This window comes from Dermacentor andersoni, chromosome 11 (genome assembly GCF_023375885.2).
Source record: "Dermacentor andersoni chromosome 11, qqDerAnde1_hic_scaffold, whole genome shotgun sequence".
In the NCBI taxonomy this organism is placed as follows: domain Eukaryota; kingdom Metazoa; phylum Arthropoda; class Arachnida; order Ixodida; family Ixodidae; genus Dermacentor; species Dermacentor andersoni.
This window is the reverse complement of record NC_092824.1, coordinates 120925668-120943645: the sequence shown is the minus strand read 5'-3', so window position 1 is coordinate 120943645 and position 17978 is coordinate 120925668. Positions and strand designations below refer to the sequence as shown.

Here is a 17978-nt window from a genome sequence, read left to right as displayed (position 1 = left end):
ACGTAACGGTTTGTTTGTGCACTGTGCAACTAAAGCAAGCTCCGAGCGCACTACAGGCAACAAAAGTGGTAGGTTGAAATGCTTTTTAAATGATAACATGCAGCAACGCTGCCTTGTCTTATAAACGTTGAGTGTGAAAACATCGTGTTGCGCAGAATTGAGTGCTTCAATGATCGTGTGAATAGGTTCCGGACGCATCGCTATGTTGTGATTCTGCGTTAACCATACTACTTTTCCTTCATTGAAACATAATTTTTTATTCGGTCATGTATAGTGGACGCACGATTCTATGCGAATGAAAGTGAAGTGGCTTTTTAAACCTCTCTGGCACTGTCATTCATTGCCATCCTATTTCCCCACGTTTCTAAGAAACGTACAGAAGCAATTGCAGTCATTACCAGCTTAATTATGTTCACTTTAGACACATAGGTCATCCCTATATTTTAAGGACGCGCTGGCACGGTAAGCTGAGGCGAGCTGCAAGCTCAGGAAAGAAAACTGTTCGCATAGTGCTCAAAATGGCGAACCTTAAAGAATTTTAAACATTCGCGCGAAGCAACGTAAGGTCACGACGTCGCCTCCACTTGCCGATTCCGATGCCATATTTTTGTTTTCTTTTGACAGAATAAGTTGTCCCCCAACACACATATGGCGACGGTTGTAACACGTCATTTTCTAGACATCTGGGCTATGCAAGCTACGCTACCAGTCTACGTATACCTTGGTCTACCTGCAATGGCGGTCATGAAGCATGAAGAGAGAACCATCTACTTCCCCCGTTCTCCGACTTCACCCGAAACACTTTCTTTTTTTTTTTTTTGCAAAATTTTCTTGTCAAACGTACGTATACAGACAGCCTGGTGAAATGTAGACAAGCGGATACAGTTGGGCTATTGTGGTATTTCGTTATCGACGGATCTGACGTCGGCCCATTCCACACGCCAGTGGTCTGAGCTCTGTGGAAGCGTGCGTGCATGTTTTCACCGCGTCGAAACAAGCGAGCATAGTGTGTGTGGCAAGGTCGACAGCGTCGCTTTGTTCCGCTCGTTCTGTTCCTCTGGGCCGCGAGCATACTGTCAGACCAGCATTCGTGTCATCGCAGAGTCGCAGCTGGTTCTCAGGCAGGCAGTGACATTTTTTTGTGCCTGACGTGTGTTTCGAAGTGCCGGAACATGGTGACCGCCGAGCGATCGTTGCGAGGCCTCCCTGTGCTGTGCAACTGCACATACGTCGCAGTGACGCCAAAGACGACGAGGATGCGCATCCATTGTTTTCCGGGACGAAGCGGTGATTTACGTGGCTCTGATATAGCTTCGCACTGTGACACATTTTTGTCACCTATATATCCGGGGGTCGTATCGTAAGAAGCCGACAGACACAGCACAGGGAAATCATCACAGTGGAAATTACGTGTATACTTATTAATGAATTGAAGAAATTATAAATGATGGAAACTGGATGAAAAAAAAATTGAGTCATTCCACCCTGTGAAGGTGGTTGACCAGTGAAGATGCTATGGTGGTGTAAATTATGTTGGGATAGAGTTCGTTGGTATGCAACTATGCATATAATTATGTATGTGCCATTTATGCGAAATGGAAAGAAATATCAGATGCGCACGAGCAGCGAAGCTGTGTATCGACGCAGCTATGTGTGTGTGTGTGTGTGTGTGTGTGTGTGTGTGTGTGTGTGTGTGTGTGTGTGTGTGTGTGTGTGTGTGTGTGTGTGTGTGTGTGTGTGTGTGTGTGTGTGTGTGTGTGTGTGTGTGTGTGTGTGTGTGTGTGTGTGTGTGTGTGTGTGTGTGTGTGTGTGTGTGTGTGTGTGTGTGTGTGTGTGTTACAAACATGGGGCTGTTTGTTTCCCTCCCGTAGAAGCCCATGTATTGACTGCAGACGCGAATTCTGTAACGTTTACAACTTCGCTGTGAACTAATTATGACGAGTAAATGAAACTCGGCGTAATGACAGAGTCGTTTTAGTGGCCAATTTCAGTATGATTTTTTCCAAGATACCTACATTATATTGAGAGCTACAGAACATTCGCGATAAAGTTGGCTTTGTCGCAAGACGTTTTCTGTTCGCCGCCACGATTTTTCCGGAGGGTAGCCGTAGGCAGCTTCGCTGTAAAAGCAAGCAAACCTTGGCCGCAGGTGGGGCACGAACCACGTCTTCGCGTTACGCGGGCAATGATGCTGCCGCGGCGCCGTCGACTTTCTCGGGTATTTATGTTTATCAAGTAGAGGTAAACCTGGGAGTGTTCGCCAGCACCACCCCTCTCTGTCTTGTCGGCGGATGCGGGACATTCTTTCTTATTGCAGGCGTCACGTACACGATACCTTTTTGGATGAAGGCAACTGGTTAATAAACCCACGCACGCTGCCTGACGGCATCAACGTTGCCGGATTCGAGGCCTCGCTATGTAATGAACGCCAAGAAAGGAAACCGCCAACTTGTTAGAATGTGTAGAATGCGAAACCGAGCCAGCTGTCGGTTTAGGCTATTCTGGCGTCCTTGAAGCCCTTCGGTACAGCGAGAGCAGGGGAGAAAGTAAACGTGTAGGTGTTAGAGATTAGTAAGAAGCGACTAGAAGTTTGGTGCAAGAAAAGTAAGCAGACGGGCAAAGAACCGGAGGCGTACAACAAGATAGTTCCCAATAGGGGTTCAGGAAATTTGCTGACGGAAATCCTTCGCGCTTTTCTTCTTTTAATATAGGTAGGCAAAATAACAAGACTCGGTGGCGCAACCCACCAAAGGTGACGCTCATAGCATCCGTCCACCCGCGGCGGCGCAGGCCCCACCGGGGAATGAAAAGAACCAGATAGCCGTATCTGCGGCAATGAGGAAGTAAAGGCTTCTATCTAGAATGGATTCGAATTCGTTAGTACGCGCATGCTGCCGCTGACACCGTGATGCGTTGAAGGCGTCCGTCGTACTCGCCAGTAGGCGGCGACACCGACTTGATGTTCGCCTCGGCGTCAGTGAGGGACACTTGAAGTTGTGGATGTCGTGAAGCCACATTGCAGTAGGCAAGTCTGTGAAGCTGATTGCAAAGTGATTAACTGTTTATTTAGGTAGAATAGGCAAGCGATTGAATGGAAACTAATTACACCGCGAACATAAAACTACGAGTCCAAAGTTAGAATTTCGGTCTTCTTTCTCTTAGCCGAATCTCCACCCCAATCCCCGTCCAACGGCCCTGCGCGTACCTAAAAGCATACCCAACATATCCCCCGCGCCCCATCGTTCGTCCATCACACTGCGGTGAGCGCAGTGTTCACACAACGGGGCTCCAGAGTGACTATCCGGAGTTCCAATACGTCAAGGCCGTTGCCACAAATCCTCTGCAGTGCAACGAGTCTCTTGTCTCACGACCTCGCAAGACACACTTCCCCGAAGAAAACACTTCCACGCCCCGTTGGGGCATCTGGCCCGTTTGCGGAATGTCTCGGCATGGTGCGGTTCAGCAGCTAGGGGTTGACTTCCAAGCCACGGCACTGCTTCTGCGAACCGACCGGTGGAAGCCCCGACTCACAGTCAGCTCACTTACGCGCTCTTCGTAAACCGCGGCGCCGCCGTCTTGGTGTCGAACCACGCGTCTTTTTTTACCACCCCGCGTGACTCCTACATGCAGCCGCCCGCACAAACGCTGAACTCCACTCTCCGCTTAACAAAAGGCTAGGTATAATTTGTGGGCGCTTGTGCTTGTGCCGCGTGCGTGCGTCCGTACGTGTACTCGTTTCGACTCTTTATGCACTCGCACAACGCTTCGTTGCATATGAGTGCCGTTGTATCGGCTGCAATTCTTTTTTTTTAGCTGCACCAATTAAAAAAAATGCCTGTGGCAGATATCACAATTCTAACCCTTGATCTAAATTACCCGTTGAGGCGGCCGTTGCTTCTACGAGAACGAAATGCTTAGTTGAAAACTTAACATAATTACGCGAATTAACATTTTAATTAATTGCTTTACGGCACATATTTCAATCTACGAATTGTAGCTAGTGAGTATGCAGGGCATATCGACTTGGAACGAAAGCTCAAGACTACGCCGGCTTCGAGATGTTAACTTTCGAAGTTTACGGCGAAACGCATTGGCGTTCCAGTTGCATCTGTGATTCATTGCATAAAACAGCGTTTTCTTTAATAGGGAAGTGGAATAACAGTGAATTCTTACTGCAAGTTTGACGGCACATATCTCAGAGTTTGTTCCAAGTCGATATGCTTCGCATGTACACTAGCTACACTTCGTAGATTGAAATGTATGCCGTAAGATACTCAAAAGGTTAGTTAATTAGCGTAATTCTGTTAATTACTACTCAATTAAGTATTTTGATTTCTAGTAGGAGTAATGGCCGCCTCATCGACCAATTTAGATCAAGGATTAGAATTGTATCTGCCACAGGCAATTTTTAATAATTTGGTTCCAGCTAAAGAAAAAGACTATAATACGGCAAAGAATGCCTGCCTCACGGAACGACCTGAATGTCAATAAAACATTGCAGTGGACTAATAAGCAGTAAACAAGAGAGAGAGAGAGAGAGAGAGAGAGAGAGAGAGAGAGAGAGAGAGAGGAAAGGCAGGGAGGTCAACCAGATATCGGTCTCCGGTTTGCTACCCTACACTGGGGGTGGGAGATAGGGGTTATAAGGAGGACAGAGAGGAAAACGTTAAAAAAAATACGCACACACGGAGGCACACATACACAGTTAAAGTCGTTCACACAGGCCGGTAGATCGCAAAGAGCGCAATAGTGCTTGCACGGCCTTCTTCTGTGACGGTAGGTCCTTTCGATGGTCTAAAATTCTTTTTTCTGATAGCGGTTGGTCGTGCAACTGGTCAAGTTCGTGTCGAAGGCATTCCCGCTGTGGACTGTACTGCGGGCAGACGCACAGAATACGGTCAATTGATTCTTCGTGTCCGCAGTGGTCACAGGTTGCGGTGTCGGTCATCCCTATGTGGAATGCATAGGCTTTGGTAAAAGCAACGCCCAACCAAAGTCGATATAGAAGCGTGGCGTCTCTACGGCGAAGCTGTGATGGCGCTCGAAGACTTAATGTGGGATCAAGTGAGTACAGTCTATTTCTTAAATGTGTCTTATTCCATTGCGACGCGGTGCACTGCCGAGCAAGTAGGCGGAGCTTCCGTGCTGCGTCAGTTCTAGAAAGAGGAATTGGGACGTGGTGCCCATACTATAGTATGGGCTGAGCGGGCAGCTTGATCCGCCCGTTCATTGCCGATACTCCCGCAGTGACTTGGAAGCCATTGGAAGGTTATTTCATGGCCTACATCACTTACATGTTGTAACGTCTCTATAATATGGAATATTAGTTGTTCGTGCGGTCCGCGTCGTAAAGGTGACCGCAGAGACTGCAGCGCCGCCTTCGAATCGCAGAATATCGTCCACTTGTGTGGCGGTTCATCACCAATGCGATGAAGGGCAGTAAAGAGCGCTGCGAGCTCTGCTGCCGTCGATGTTGTCGCGTGGCTCGTCTTAAATTTGATTGTTGTAGCTTTCGCTGGTATGACGATTGCCGCCGCGGAGCTGCTTGGAAGAACAGATCCATCAGTGTAAATATGCGTAGAGTCGCGGTAGTTCTCGTACAAATATAGCGTGAGCTGTGTAAGGGCTGGTGATGATAGATCAGCTTTTTTCGAGATACAAGGTATTGTGAGGTTGATTTTTGACTGAGCGAGGCACCATGGAGGAATCGAAGGCCTCGCAGCCGGAGTGAAACAAGCTGGCATTGATTCATCATATGCGGTTATCGTTTGGCTGAAGGATGTGTGTGGTCTGTCCGCTGGTAGAGAGGCTAAGTGGTGACGAGGAGTCCTGGCTAGATGCCTTATATGGGCGCTGAGTACTTCAATTTCATTGTGGGTTTTGACAAGGTGGTCTCTATCGATTGCTATCGTAGCCACTGTTAAAGCACTCTGAGGCAGGCCTAGACAGATCCGGAGCACTTGAGTCTGAAGACTTTGTATTGTGCGTAGATTCGTTTTACCTGTGTTGATTATTGCTGGCAAGCTGTATCGCAGAAATCCTAGAAAAAGCACCCTGTACAGTTGTAACATGGCACTTGTCGACATTCCCCAGGTCTTGTCAGCGAAAAACTTGAACAGGTGGCAGATGCCTGTCAACCGTTTTTTCACGTATGATACGTGAGGGCTCCATGACAAGTCCCTGTCGATTATGACACCTAGAAATTTGTACGATCGGACCCGTCGTATTGGCCATTTATCATTACGCTGTAGTTTGCCATGGGTTTGCACGTAAATGGCACTAGTGCGCATTTCTCCAAGTAAATTTCCAGGCCTCGATTACGCAGGTAAATAGCGGTTTGTGTGGCGGCTCTGAATTCTCGCTCGCAACTGTAGGCGTGTTACTGCAGACGTCCATATGCAGATGTCATCTGCGTACATTGATAGCCTGACTGTGGTTGGCACGTGCTAAAGGAGAGCAATTAGTGTTAGATTAAATAACTCAGGGCTAAATACACCGCCCTGGGGGACGCCACGGTAGCTATAATGTAGACAAGTATGTCCTTCCTCGGTGCTTACAAAAAAGGATCGCATGGAGAGATAGCTCCGTATCCATTGAAACATCCGACCACCCACTCCTACGTCTGTGAGAGCAGAGAGGATGGCTTCATGCGTAACGTTGTCATACGCCCCTTTAACGTCGAGGAATGAAGAAGCGCAGAGACGCTTACGGCATTTCTCATGCTGAGTGTAGGTGACCAGGTCGACGACGTTATCGATCGATGATGGACCACGTCGGAAGCCCGCCATGGCATCTGGGTAGGTGTTGTGGTACTCCAAGTACTATTCAAGGCGTCCTAGGACCATCCTCTCCATTACTTTGCCCACACAGTTCGCAGCAGTAAACAAACACGCTGGTATTCTTATGCGCTGATTTGAAGCGTATAAAATGTGGGGTAAAAAAAACAACAGTTTACATATTTTTTGCCTGTTATGTGACGAGCTACCGCCATATATTTTTAAATGAAAAAATACAATTTACAAGCTACAGTCGCAATGTATTTCATTGCTCTAGAGGTCATAGATTCCGACTAAATATGTAGGATTTTGTTTCTGTACGAGTCTATCATGCTAGAAAAGTTTTTTCGTATCATATGTGATGCACATTTCGGTAAGGGATTTAAGGGATTACAAGGGATTCCGTGTTCACTCAGGGCAATGTTCATAAATTGCACGGACAGCCACTAGCCGTTGTTAGGAATGGCTGTACGGGGTGACAACGTGCCAGCTATTTCAGCCCGCTGCAGCTATTTCAGCCAACCAACCGGGCGGGGCGCACTTCAGAGAACTGCGAATAACCGGCAGCCACGTGGCGCGGGGTCAGCTCAGGAATGTGCTACCCGCCAGCGCCACCCTTGACGGAGCAGAGTTCTACGAAGCCCCCCCTGACGTCGGCTCCGGACCTTTACACATGTGTGTGTGTGCAACACGAGTATGTGGGCCCGCCTCCTCCAAAAGGGCGGGTCATCTTCGCTGACGTCGAACGGTGACGTCGAACGATGACTGGACGAACGTTTCCGTTCGCTTGGAATCAAGGGGGAGACGAGAGCTTATAAGCAGCGATTGTCGGCTGCTAGAGAGTGCTCGTTGTCGTGCTCGTTGTCGTGCTCGTCGTAGTGAGCTGTGTGCTCGTTGTCATGCTAGAAATGTACTCGTGAGCTGTGTACTCGTAAGCTGTTTGCTGTATGCGTCGTCTTGCGGGCTCCATATGGGAGTCACGCTAGACTGACGATATATGTCTTGTTTTAAATGTAAATCCTGCAAATAAACCCTGCTCGCCTAGCCCTGTCGTCCCAAGGTCCTCCCGACAACTACGACCGCTCCAATCCCTACACCGTATAAATTTGTTCCAGCCTTAGAGCACGTGATAGGATCAACAGCACTGTATCGCGTTAACCGCGAGCACATGCTAATAACCGGTTACAATTATCGACCGAGCATCGCATAACTGCACACAAACTTACTCTTAAAATGTGAGAATAGATGTGGAGGAGGGCAGGAACAACGCTGACGCTGGAAGGGCGGGCGGGCGATGGATGGATGGATGGATGGATGGATGGATGGATGGATGGATGGATGGATGGATGGATGGATGGATGGATGGATGGATGGATGGATGGATGGATGCATGCATGGATGGATGGATGGATGGATGCATGGATGGGTGGGTGGGTGGATGGAATGAGGGTTTTCTTTGAAACGGGGTGGTGGGTTCCACTACTGAAATCAAAATGGGGGGCTGACAGATAGATTAGTACACGTGGTGTAAAGGTTATAAAACAGGCATGAGGTCCCTCAGAAATGCTGGCCAACGTTTCGATAGGAGGACCTGTGTTCGTCAAAGGCGGCCTCGTCATCTTCGGCAGTGGAGTGACGTCACGTGCGGTCGTTGTCGGTGGCGGCTGACCGGGGGATACTGAAAAGAGAATTAGTGATGTAGCTTGACGGCTCTACGGGTGGTTTCTAAGACGAGAGGACAAGAGCGAGAGAGTGGGAAGGCGGCAGAAAGAAGAAAAGGAAAAAGAGAAGGACATAGAATGGTGGGGTGTTGGAGGGGCGTAGCCAGGGGGGGGGGGCTTATGGGGCTTCAGCCCCCCCCCCCCCCTCCGAATTTTTTTCGTGCTGTCATACACCGCCGACCAAAACAACCCCGGCGCCGGAAATCATTCTGGATTTTGTCTAGAATGTCTTTTTTACGCTCGAAAAGACATCTCAGCGCTTACATTGCGAACTCGGGCTGGATTTCGCGGCAACGCCCATGTACCTGAAGTCACATAACGCAAGGAACCCCATCCGAGCACGAAGTTTCAAGGGCGTTTTGATGGCGAGCGGGCTCGTCGCGGCATCTCGTGCAGGCCGCGGAATCTACGGAGCGCATCATGTCAATTCCGAAACTTTATGGGAATAAAGTTCTCATAAACTTTTGATGCGAAAGGTGCATTGATATTTCTAAAGTCATGCTTTAGTATTTCAATTCCAGAACTTTGTGGGTTTAATATTTTTATAAACATGTGGCGCTGGAGGTGCATTGACGTTTCTAAAGTCGTATATCAGAACATACAACGAGACAAGCCAAATCAACACACCATCACACGAGTTGACAAAGCACGCAGCGAGGTCCGATGAGACGAAGGTAGTGGTGCCTTATTTGTGCTGTCATGTCACAGAAAAAAAGGCTATGGTGCTGAGCTGCTGAGCACGAGGTCGCGGGATCGTATCCCGGCCACGGCGGCCGCATTTAGATGGAGGCGAAATGCGAAAACACCCGTGTACTTAGATTTAGGTGCACGTTAAAGAACCCCAGGTGGTCGAAATTTCCGGAGTCCTCCACTACGGCATGCACATAATCAGAACGTAGTTTTGGCACGTAAAGCCCCATAATTTAATGTCACAGAAAAAAAAATATCAACGTTTTTTTCACCTACGCCAAAGCATCCATGTTAAGACACTAAATGCAATAAAGGTAACTACGTTCTTATTTATTTTTCTACTTTGACTTTTATTCGAGAGGAAACATTAAGCCTCTTCAGTTTTCTTGTTTTCGCTACCGGCGGGCTGCCAGCCAGCCAGAGCGCGTGCGTTTTTCTCGTGTTGCCCCGACCACCGCGCGGCGCACTTCGGTGCGCGTTCTTTTTTCTCTGGCCGAGTGGACTTTCGCCTGGCAGAGTTCTGGACGCCTTCTGGCTAGCATACGAGAAAAGAAAACAATGGTCGCTCGCCGCCATCACTCTGGGAGCTCCACAGATTGCAACGCGTTCGCTTGAGCGCAACCTTTCCGGAAAGTCTTGTCTCGCCGGTGTAGGAAACCGATCATTATGCGTATGTTTCTCTGTGGACCAAGCGTCTCACTTTTTCTTCAATATTCCTTCTGCAGCCACATTAGGTGCCCAAAGTAGGCATTCAATTGTGGCCAACATGCTTTCCTTCGGCTTTTTTTTTTATATATCTCGGTGCCCTCACCCCCCCCCCCCCCCCCCCGAAAAAAAAAAGAGATTGTTGCGGCGCAGCGAATTGTCACATAGTGAAAGTTCGATTTTGTTACTTCTTTTGCGGAAAGTAATGGGCCACGGGACGCCTCAGTTGCTGTATACCCTTATTATATTATTGCGATAGCAACTATGTGGACACTCCAGGCGCATTCCTGCCGTCGTCGTCGTCGCCCTCATGTTCCGTATAAAGTCCAAGGGCGATAACGTCGTGACCGCGCGCCGCATGCTGTATGGCTGAGTGAAAGCGTAGGGGGGGGGGGGGGGGGGGGGGTGTTGGCATGGGTGAGCCGACGATGCTGGCTCAGTCTTGTGTGCGCAAAGGCGAAAAGCGGGGAGAAAGCGTGCCGCCTTCCTTCGCGCGCGAAACGTCAAGGAGAGTGGAGGGAGTGGGGCGGGCCTTAGGATTCTGTGCTCTGTGAATCTGTGATTGCGCAACATGTTTATTTGCCTTGTTTGACGCAATATATACCGTGACTTTTCTTAGATACGTAGACTTATTGGAGACTTATACGTATATTTAAGTATCTTGTTGCGAGGCTTTGTGTATACGTGCAGTGAGCTTTGTTTCCAGTGACACTTTTTTACCCTATATCAAGCTGTATCTTCGCAGTTGTATATTCCATTGTATCTTCGCATTTGTAATGTACGAGGGCGAGTCAAATGAAAGTGAACCAACCAAGCCCGCGCAATGATGGTTCGGTTCATTATCTGCGAGGCATGCGCGTAGCACACAGGCATCTCATTTACAAAAGTGACACGCAGGTGTCAGGATAAATGTTCTTTAATGCGCTCAAGCACTGGATTGAACATGGTTGCGTGATATAATGGACGCTCCAAAAGTTGAACAGCGTGGTGTCGTGAGGTTTCTAACAGCTGAAGGCGTTTCCCAAAAAGAAATTAGTCGCCTTGTGGCTGCCGTGTACGTTGAACATTGCATTTCACTGGCCACTGTGAAGCGTTGGCGGAAATGGTTCAATGAAGGAAGTGAAAATTGCAAAAATGACCCAAGACCGTGCCAAAGCGTCCGTGCAATCACCCCCAACGCAATTGCAAAGGTTGATGAGCTGATTAGACAAGAACGGAGGATAAGCATCGACGAACTGGCAGAGCGTGTGAACATCAGACACGGTTCCGTTCACACCATAATTCATTAACATCTCGGTTATCGGATCTTGTGTGCGCAACGGATGTCCAAAATTTTGAGCTATATACCGCCAGAAAACTGAAGTTCGGCGCTGCCTTGACTCATCTGATCCGGTATCACAATGAGGGTGACGGCTTGTCTGCAATTCTGACCGGGTAGGAATCATGGTGCCACTACTACGAGCCTGAAACACGATGGCAAAGCCTACAGTGAAAACATTCGAATTGACCACCCCCAAAGAAAGCAAAGGCCGTCATTTCCACCGGAAAGGTGTTGTTGACTTATTTTTTCGATCATCAGGGGCCATTACTGGTAGAATTTGCTAAACCTGGAGAGACTATGAATCGTTTCCGACATGGTGAAATGCCGGATCGGCTGCGTGTCGCAATAAAAAACAAACGACGTGGAAAATTGACGAATGGGGTCATATTGCTCCACGACAATGCCCGTGCCCACGCCGCTGATGTGGTTAATACAAAACTGGCAAAGTTCAAGTGGGAAACACTGCAACATCCGCTATATACCCCAGACCTGTCGCCTTGCGACTTCCACAATTTGGGGCAATCGAAAAAACAGCTCAAGGGAACCAGAATCGTGTTGGACGATGGCGTGAAAGAATCAGTCACAGACTTTTTGAAGCAGCAACCGAAGGAGTTTTATGAGACGGGAATCACGCGACTTGTTAGTCAGTGGGACAAACGTCTAAATGCTCATGGAGACTACTTTTGAATAAAGTGCCCCGTTTGTCATATATTCGCATCGGCTCACTTTCATTTGGCTCGATCGCCCTCATATATTTTGCAAAACTCCTGCTTTTTATATGTGCGCTCTCTTGCGACTATAATTTCCGTACAATTACTCACAATACACGAACGATGACAGCTGCTCCTGAGCAATACATTGGAACAAATGACAGCGTCATTGAAAATTTTCACTGGCCGTTGCACATGTACAATATTGTAAACAAGGTTCTTGACTGGCAAAGTTTCATTAAAACATTTGTCCTCAACTTGTTCATTTCATGGCCTATACATTTTTCATATCAGAGGCATGCACCGCTTTGCTGGTTTCAAACTGATATACTCCTAAAGTTCGGGTGATATTTTCGTTACTTATTAAATAGACAAAAACCATGGAAGCATTGATATAAGTTATTTCGGACACAACTTTTGGGACATACGAGTATATTATTCTATAAAAAATACACATTTTACTTGTCTTGACAGTGCGTAGCGTTGAAGAATTCGTTTGCAGCATCTTTGGCAGTGGCAACGCAGTTATTATTCATTTGTTGGATCACTTGACAAACTATGAGGAGGAGGCCAAGCTGCAACGTGAGCCCCCCGCCGAACGAAATTTCTGGCTGCGCCACAGGGTTGTTGGGGCAGCGAGAGGAGCCTTCAGAGGTGTCGTAGGCGACGTGCGTTTGTGGTATTCGGAGAGCCGGTCAGTGCGAGCAACAAAAAGACATGAGTTGTTACTGGCACACTGACCGGCCGACCGGCTTTCCTAAAACGGCAAACGCACGCCGCCTACGACACTTCTGAAGGCTTCCTAACCTCCCGCTCCAACACCACACCGTCCCATGTCCTTCTCTTTCTCTATTTTTCCTTTTGGTTTTTGTTTTTCTTTCGAATTTTCGATTCACCTTGGCTACGACGCACTATTTCCATTGCTGCTGAATTTTTGTGTGGCTCATTCAGATAAGCTGCTAACACTTGTGCCGTCTGCATGCGGCAGTGTGATTGATCTGCAAGTTACCGAATGGGGAAATTTTACGTGCCCGCCACTAAGCTTCACCTTACACGAACATCGGTTTGTTTCTGCTTAATTTTCTGTCCATTTGTGCACGTTTTGGGAAATCGAGTTCCCGCACGACACCGCCTGTGCAGTTTGTCACAGGTTTGTAGAGGCGCATGACGCGGTAAGGGACCAAAAGAATTTAAAAAGAAAGAACAACAACGTGTCCGTGAGGCCACGGCTGTTTGCGACCCAGACCCCGCCAGAGCGCAGCTGTGCTCCCCTCTGTATCAGCCTCTTTCCTGTACACTGGCGCATCGACCACGTGACCCCCCGTACGGCTCATCTGTGCCTGTAGCCACTGCGCTGGCAGCATTTTTGCGAGGAACGCAGGCAAACATGGCTTACGTGTTGAGGCGTCCTCGGTACATCTCGTGCTTTTTGCTACTCCTAGGCCTAGTTCTTGCTACACCGCCGTGTCATGGATCTGAAACAATGGGTGACTGTTCGGGACGCTTCTATGTAGAAGATTCGACCGTCAAGCTCTACGTCCAACAGTTCCTCAACTCCACCGACAGCCTCGTTGAATGCCGCTACATCTTCGAGGCACCACGGGACTCGGGCTTGCTAGTCTTTGCGAATGACATCAGAGCCGTACACGACTCCGATATACCAGGGTGCCCCGTTACCATCTACAACAATGCCAATGCATCCGGAGAGCCTGTCGTTTCTTTGTGTGAGCACTACGCTACCATGACAATTCCTGTGCCTTCTTCCGTAGCCTTGGTAGTCTACAAGCCGCAGTTCAATGGCAAACCGTACACCCTAACACTGGACTTGCAGGTTACTTTGACCGGAGGAGCCAACCTTCGCGCATGCGGCGACTCCCATATTAACGCGCTGTCCAACGTGCCGATGAAATACTCGGTGGGTTTTAGAGCCGACGCTGGCTCGGGCGACACGTCTGATTTCTGCGACCTCAACGTGACGAGCAAGGACAGTGACGAAACCTTGGGCACCAACTGTGTGCTCACCAGTGAAGGCGTCTGCAACTACGAGGTTCTTGTGAACAACGGAAGCGCTGTGGAGTCCGCAGGCTCGGTTGACCTAGCCGCCTTTGGCGGATCGGCCACGGTCAGGCTTCACCCGGCCGGCATCACCGGTGTCCTGGTCTCCAATCTTCCGGCGGGATTCGTACCCCTGACCTCCCTACAGCCGCCACCCACAGTGTCGCCGCCGGAAGAAACAGTTACACTCTCTCCTGGCGGAACGAACGGCGCTGACGTGAACGAGACTTCCACAGAAGGACCGGCTCTTGCGAGCTTGGACACTGACTTGGCAATGAACGAGACGGAGGCACCGATGTTGAACGTCACCGACTACAACACGACCACTGGTGCCGATGCCGCAAATACGAACACTTCTGGGGGCAATGATAATACTAATGACGACGGTGACGGTAATGTCGTCCATGTCATCATAATCGACGACACTCCGACAACGTTCTGGCGTAGAACAACTCATTGGTTCAGCGAAACGTGGACCACCATGTATTACACGGTTACGTTTACCTACAGGAGTTTTGAGACGTGGGTTTGGAGCTGGTTCTGAGTCTGTCTGACAATCGGAGGCTGTAACATAAACCCAGCAAAGTGTATCTACTGAGCAACACGATAAAGATGACAATGCCATAATAAAACCAGTGATAAGATGTGCTTTTTTTATTTTCTCGTCTTGTGAACACAGTGTGTATGCTATGCTTGCGATGCCAAATTACTCATAATAAGCTGACAGTCTATCAACGCGTGTACTCTAGCCTCGTATAAACCCTGCATCTTCCAGCACCTGCCATGCTTTCATTTTATGAAACCGAACATAATGCGCTGTTGGTTCGTTTGACAACAAATAAAGCTTCATGTGAACCTAATCCACGAAAGTCCATGCTTCCAAAATTTCCAAACTGCCCGCGCTATTTGCGTTGATGTGTCACACATCTCGCAGTTTAAGTATACTTTTCGATGCCAAAAGCTAGTTTTTCGTGCTCTCTTGCTACGGACGGTTGTAAACCGTAGCAAATTCAATCTCCTGGAGACGTAACGTTACAACACCGATTACAGTCGGTCAGCTTAGGATGATTCATTCGCCGACAATCCTTGCTTCTGGTTGATTCAGAAAGTTTTACAAATTCTTTAAGTGAATATTAAAGCGCGAAGAGCTTCCTTTGCCTCTCTCGGCCGTTGTCGTGGCGGTGGCGGTTGGTGGTCGTACTTTCCCTGCTGATAAGGCGCATTGTTGCGGCTTGTGATTGCGTTTAGGCCAGGGATCCTCCATGCACATTGGTGAGTACGTCCGGGAAAAGGAGCGAACAGGTTTATGTGCCATTATTTACACTGGCTCCAGATACGGAAGCCCATTCCATCTAGGAGCATCTTAAATGTCTGAGCTCACGTCAGGACACGTTAGCCCCTACTGCACCTAAGGTGCCCGCTTTTAAAGCGAAACTTTCTATGTCTCACTGGTTCGTCCGTGAGCGCCGAAAATGCACTGTAGGAAAACCAACTTTCAAACCAACTTAACTGCGTAGAACACTACAGTTTACATTCGTAGTACCGCGCCAGCGTCCACTGATCGGCCGGTCAGTGCCTGATAACGGCGCGAAGCGACGACCTCAAAGAGTAGCGCATGAGCACAAAGTTCACTGGAAGTACAAGTTGCGTCTGCTAGGCATGACACCACTCCTGTCGCGATTAACTGAGCTTCCCTGCTTATCGGAGACAGCAAGTGCGCGTGAACACGGGCTCGTCTTAGGATGTGGAAAAAAATCAAAGCCCCTTTCTTAAAGATAGTTGAACGCCACGTCACCTAGACTAACTGTATATATCTGCATTGTATTACGCGCGTCACGCAATGCCTTCCCGGCCGTCACCATGGGTAGGCCTCGGGTGCAGCGCACGGCAGAAGAGGCTGCCGTACGCGAACGTAAGCGCGAGCGCGGTCGTGCCCTTAAAGGGCACCTCACCAGGCCCCATAGCAAATTTTGGTTATACGCTGGAAGTTGTTACGTGTCCTCTAGGGAGCGTTCTGCCGCAAAAAGTTTTCAAGTCGGCTCATTAATAGCCGAGATAGAAATATTTCAGTGCCGCGAACCCATGATTTCAGCAGGCGTGTTCCACTGCCAAGCAAGACGCTTTCTCTGCTCGCCCCGTCTAGCCTCCGCAAGCGAAATTCCTTCCCTGCGTTCGCCCATAACCTCGAGGATCGCGTGACGCACACGTCACAGGCCCCGCTTTCATTTTTTTTTTCCGACGCTACGCATTTCCGTCGACGGCGTCGCGCGCGAGATGTCTCGTTCACGCAGCGCACGATTTTGCGCGCTGTGCACAGGGAAACATTACTAGCGGTATAATTCAGTGCTACACGAATACTGAGACAGAACAATCGGATCGCAGAGCGTGATCCCGCGCTGGAACACGGTAGAAAATGGCAGTTTTGGTACCTGCGCGCGTGACCGCACGGCCGTGGGAACAAGCAGACGAAGCGGAAGTACATCTCTCTTGCTTCGGTGCGAAGTAAAACAAAAAACACGCAGGCGTTCCGATTGTGTGTTTTATTCTTTCTCTAAACTCTAAACTTCAATTCGTTGATTCAAGCAACAGATCGCAGATATAACAGATGTTGTCTTCAATAACTCGAAGTCACGTGTCACCACGAGTGACGTCACACTGCGGACACGACTGCGTAGGCGCAGGGGCACGACTACGTCACCGTCCGGCTTGGAGCGCGGCGGCCGCGAGGAGGAGAAATGGCGTTCGGTTTCAAATTTCAGATCTTTCCGCGGCGGGTAGCGATATGTAATACCTTGCAGACACGATAGCTATCGCGCAGTGTATGCTCTGCGCTTGTCAGCTCAAAATGGCCAGACCTGTTGAGGGGCGCTGTCGCGCCATAGCGTTGGGGCAGGTTTAGATGCTGCGATGCTCTAGCGCTTGGGCAGGACAGCCCCCCTCCTCCTTCTACCGTCCTACCGCCGTACGTATGTCGGCCACGGGAGAGGAGGCCACCAGCGAGAGCATGGCCGACCGCCGGAAACAACGCACGTATAGCGAATCGCAGTTGGGCTGGTTAGCCCTTTCCCCCGTGCAGGGTAGCAGATCGCTCTCTGGTTAACCTTCTTACTTTCCCTTCGTTTATCTCTCTGTACCTCATGTGAACGGCTCTGTTCTCTACGGAATTACGCAATGAAACAACAAATGCGACCTAAGTATCTTCGCTGCAACAGATGTACGCCTTCAAGCGTATTATTTCTTCGCTAAATCGAACAGATTTCTAGAAGCGTTTAGCTATTCGCTCGCATTGGCAATCATCGTCGATGGTTTCTGTACATTTATTTTGTTCTCTCATCACTTCATGTAATCTATCAGTGTGGTCCTGACGCCACTAAATGCAAGAAATATTTTCGCACAAATGAAGCGTTAATGTAGCAATCATGTGACCTGGACTACCCCCCCCCCCCTTCCTCCCTAAAAAATAAACGGGTTAAAATTACATTCATTGCGCCCTTGATAATAAGCCTGGTCGCGTTTGACACCCAAGTATGGGCAGCATTTGAAAACGCTCTCATAGGCGGCAAATATAAACACGTCTATTGGCAATATGGTGTTCCGTGTACGCTTGCTCCTTCGCGAGCTTCGCAGCGGATATGTGGCATTACTGTTTGACGATGCTTGGAACCCAATCCTGTGTTGTCAATAGCACTCACTGCTTATATTCGCGCTTTCAAACGACCTCTTTCGACGTAGAAAGTGTTTACGTAAAGGGAGAGCTAGCGGTAATGTTGACGACTCAATGTCAATTAAATGCGGATAGCACGTCAGAGGCGTTATATATCTAACAGGCGTTCCACAGCCAACGATAAAGGAGGCTGAAAACCGCATTCTGGTAGAACTTAAGAGTATCAGCGCGCCGTCGGGGTGCCGGTTTTGTGCAGGTTTATAATTACTTCTCATACTGGCTCATATAATTAAATATTCATTCGTTTGAATAAAGTGCTGCGACTCCAAGGAGACT

General features: G+C 48.9%; 1 protein-coding gene across 1 annotated transcript; it reads left to right on the top strand.

The window, feature by feature from the left end:
• Positions 1 to 13274: 13274 nt before the first annotated feature.
• On the top strand, positions 13275 to 14838 carry LOC126539341 (uncharacterized). The gene has a single exon (XM_072285665.1). The coding sequence runs from the start codon at positions 13311 to 13313 to the stop codon at positions 14520 to 14522; it is 1212 nt and encodes a 403-aa protein (XP_072141766.1). The 5' UTR covers positions 13275 to 13310; the 3' UTR covers positions 14523 to 14838.
• The last annotated feature ends 3140 nt before the right edge of the window (positions 14839 to 17978 follow it).

Excerpts from the sequence above, each read along its gene's own strand:
- LOC126539341 (XM_072285665.1), top strand. The coding sequence starts at position 13,311 with ATGGCTTACGTGTTGAGGCGTCCTCGGTACATCTCGTGCTTTTTGCTA.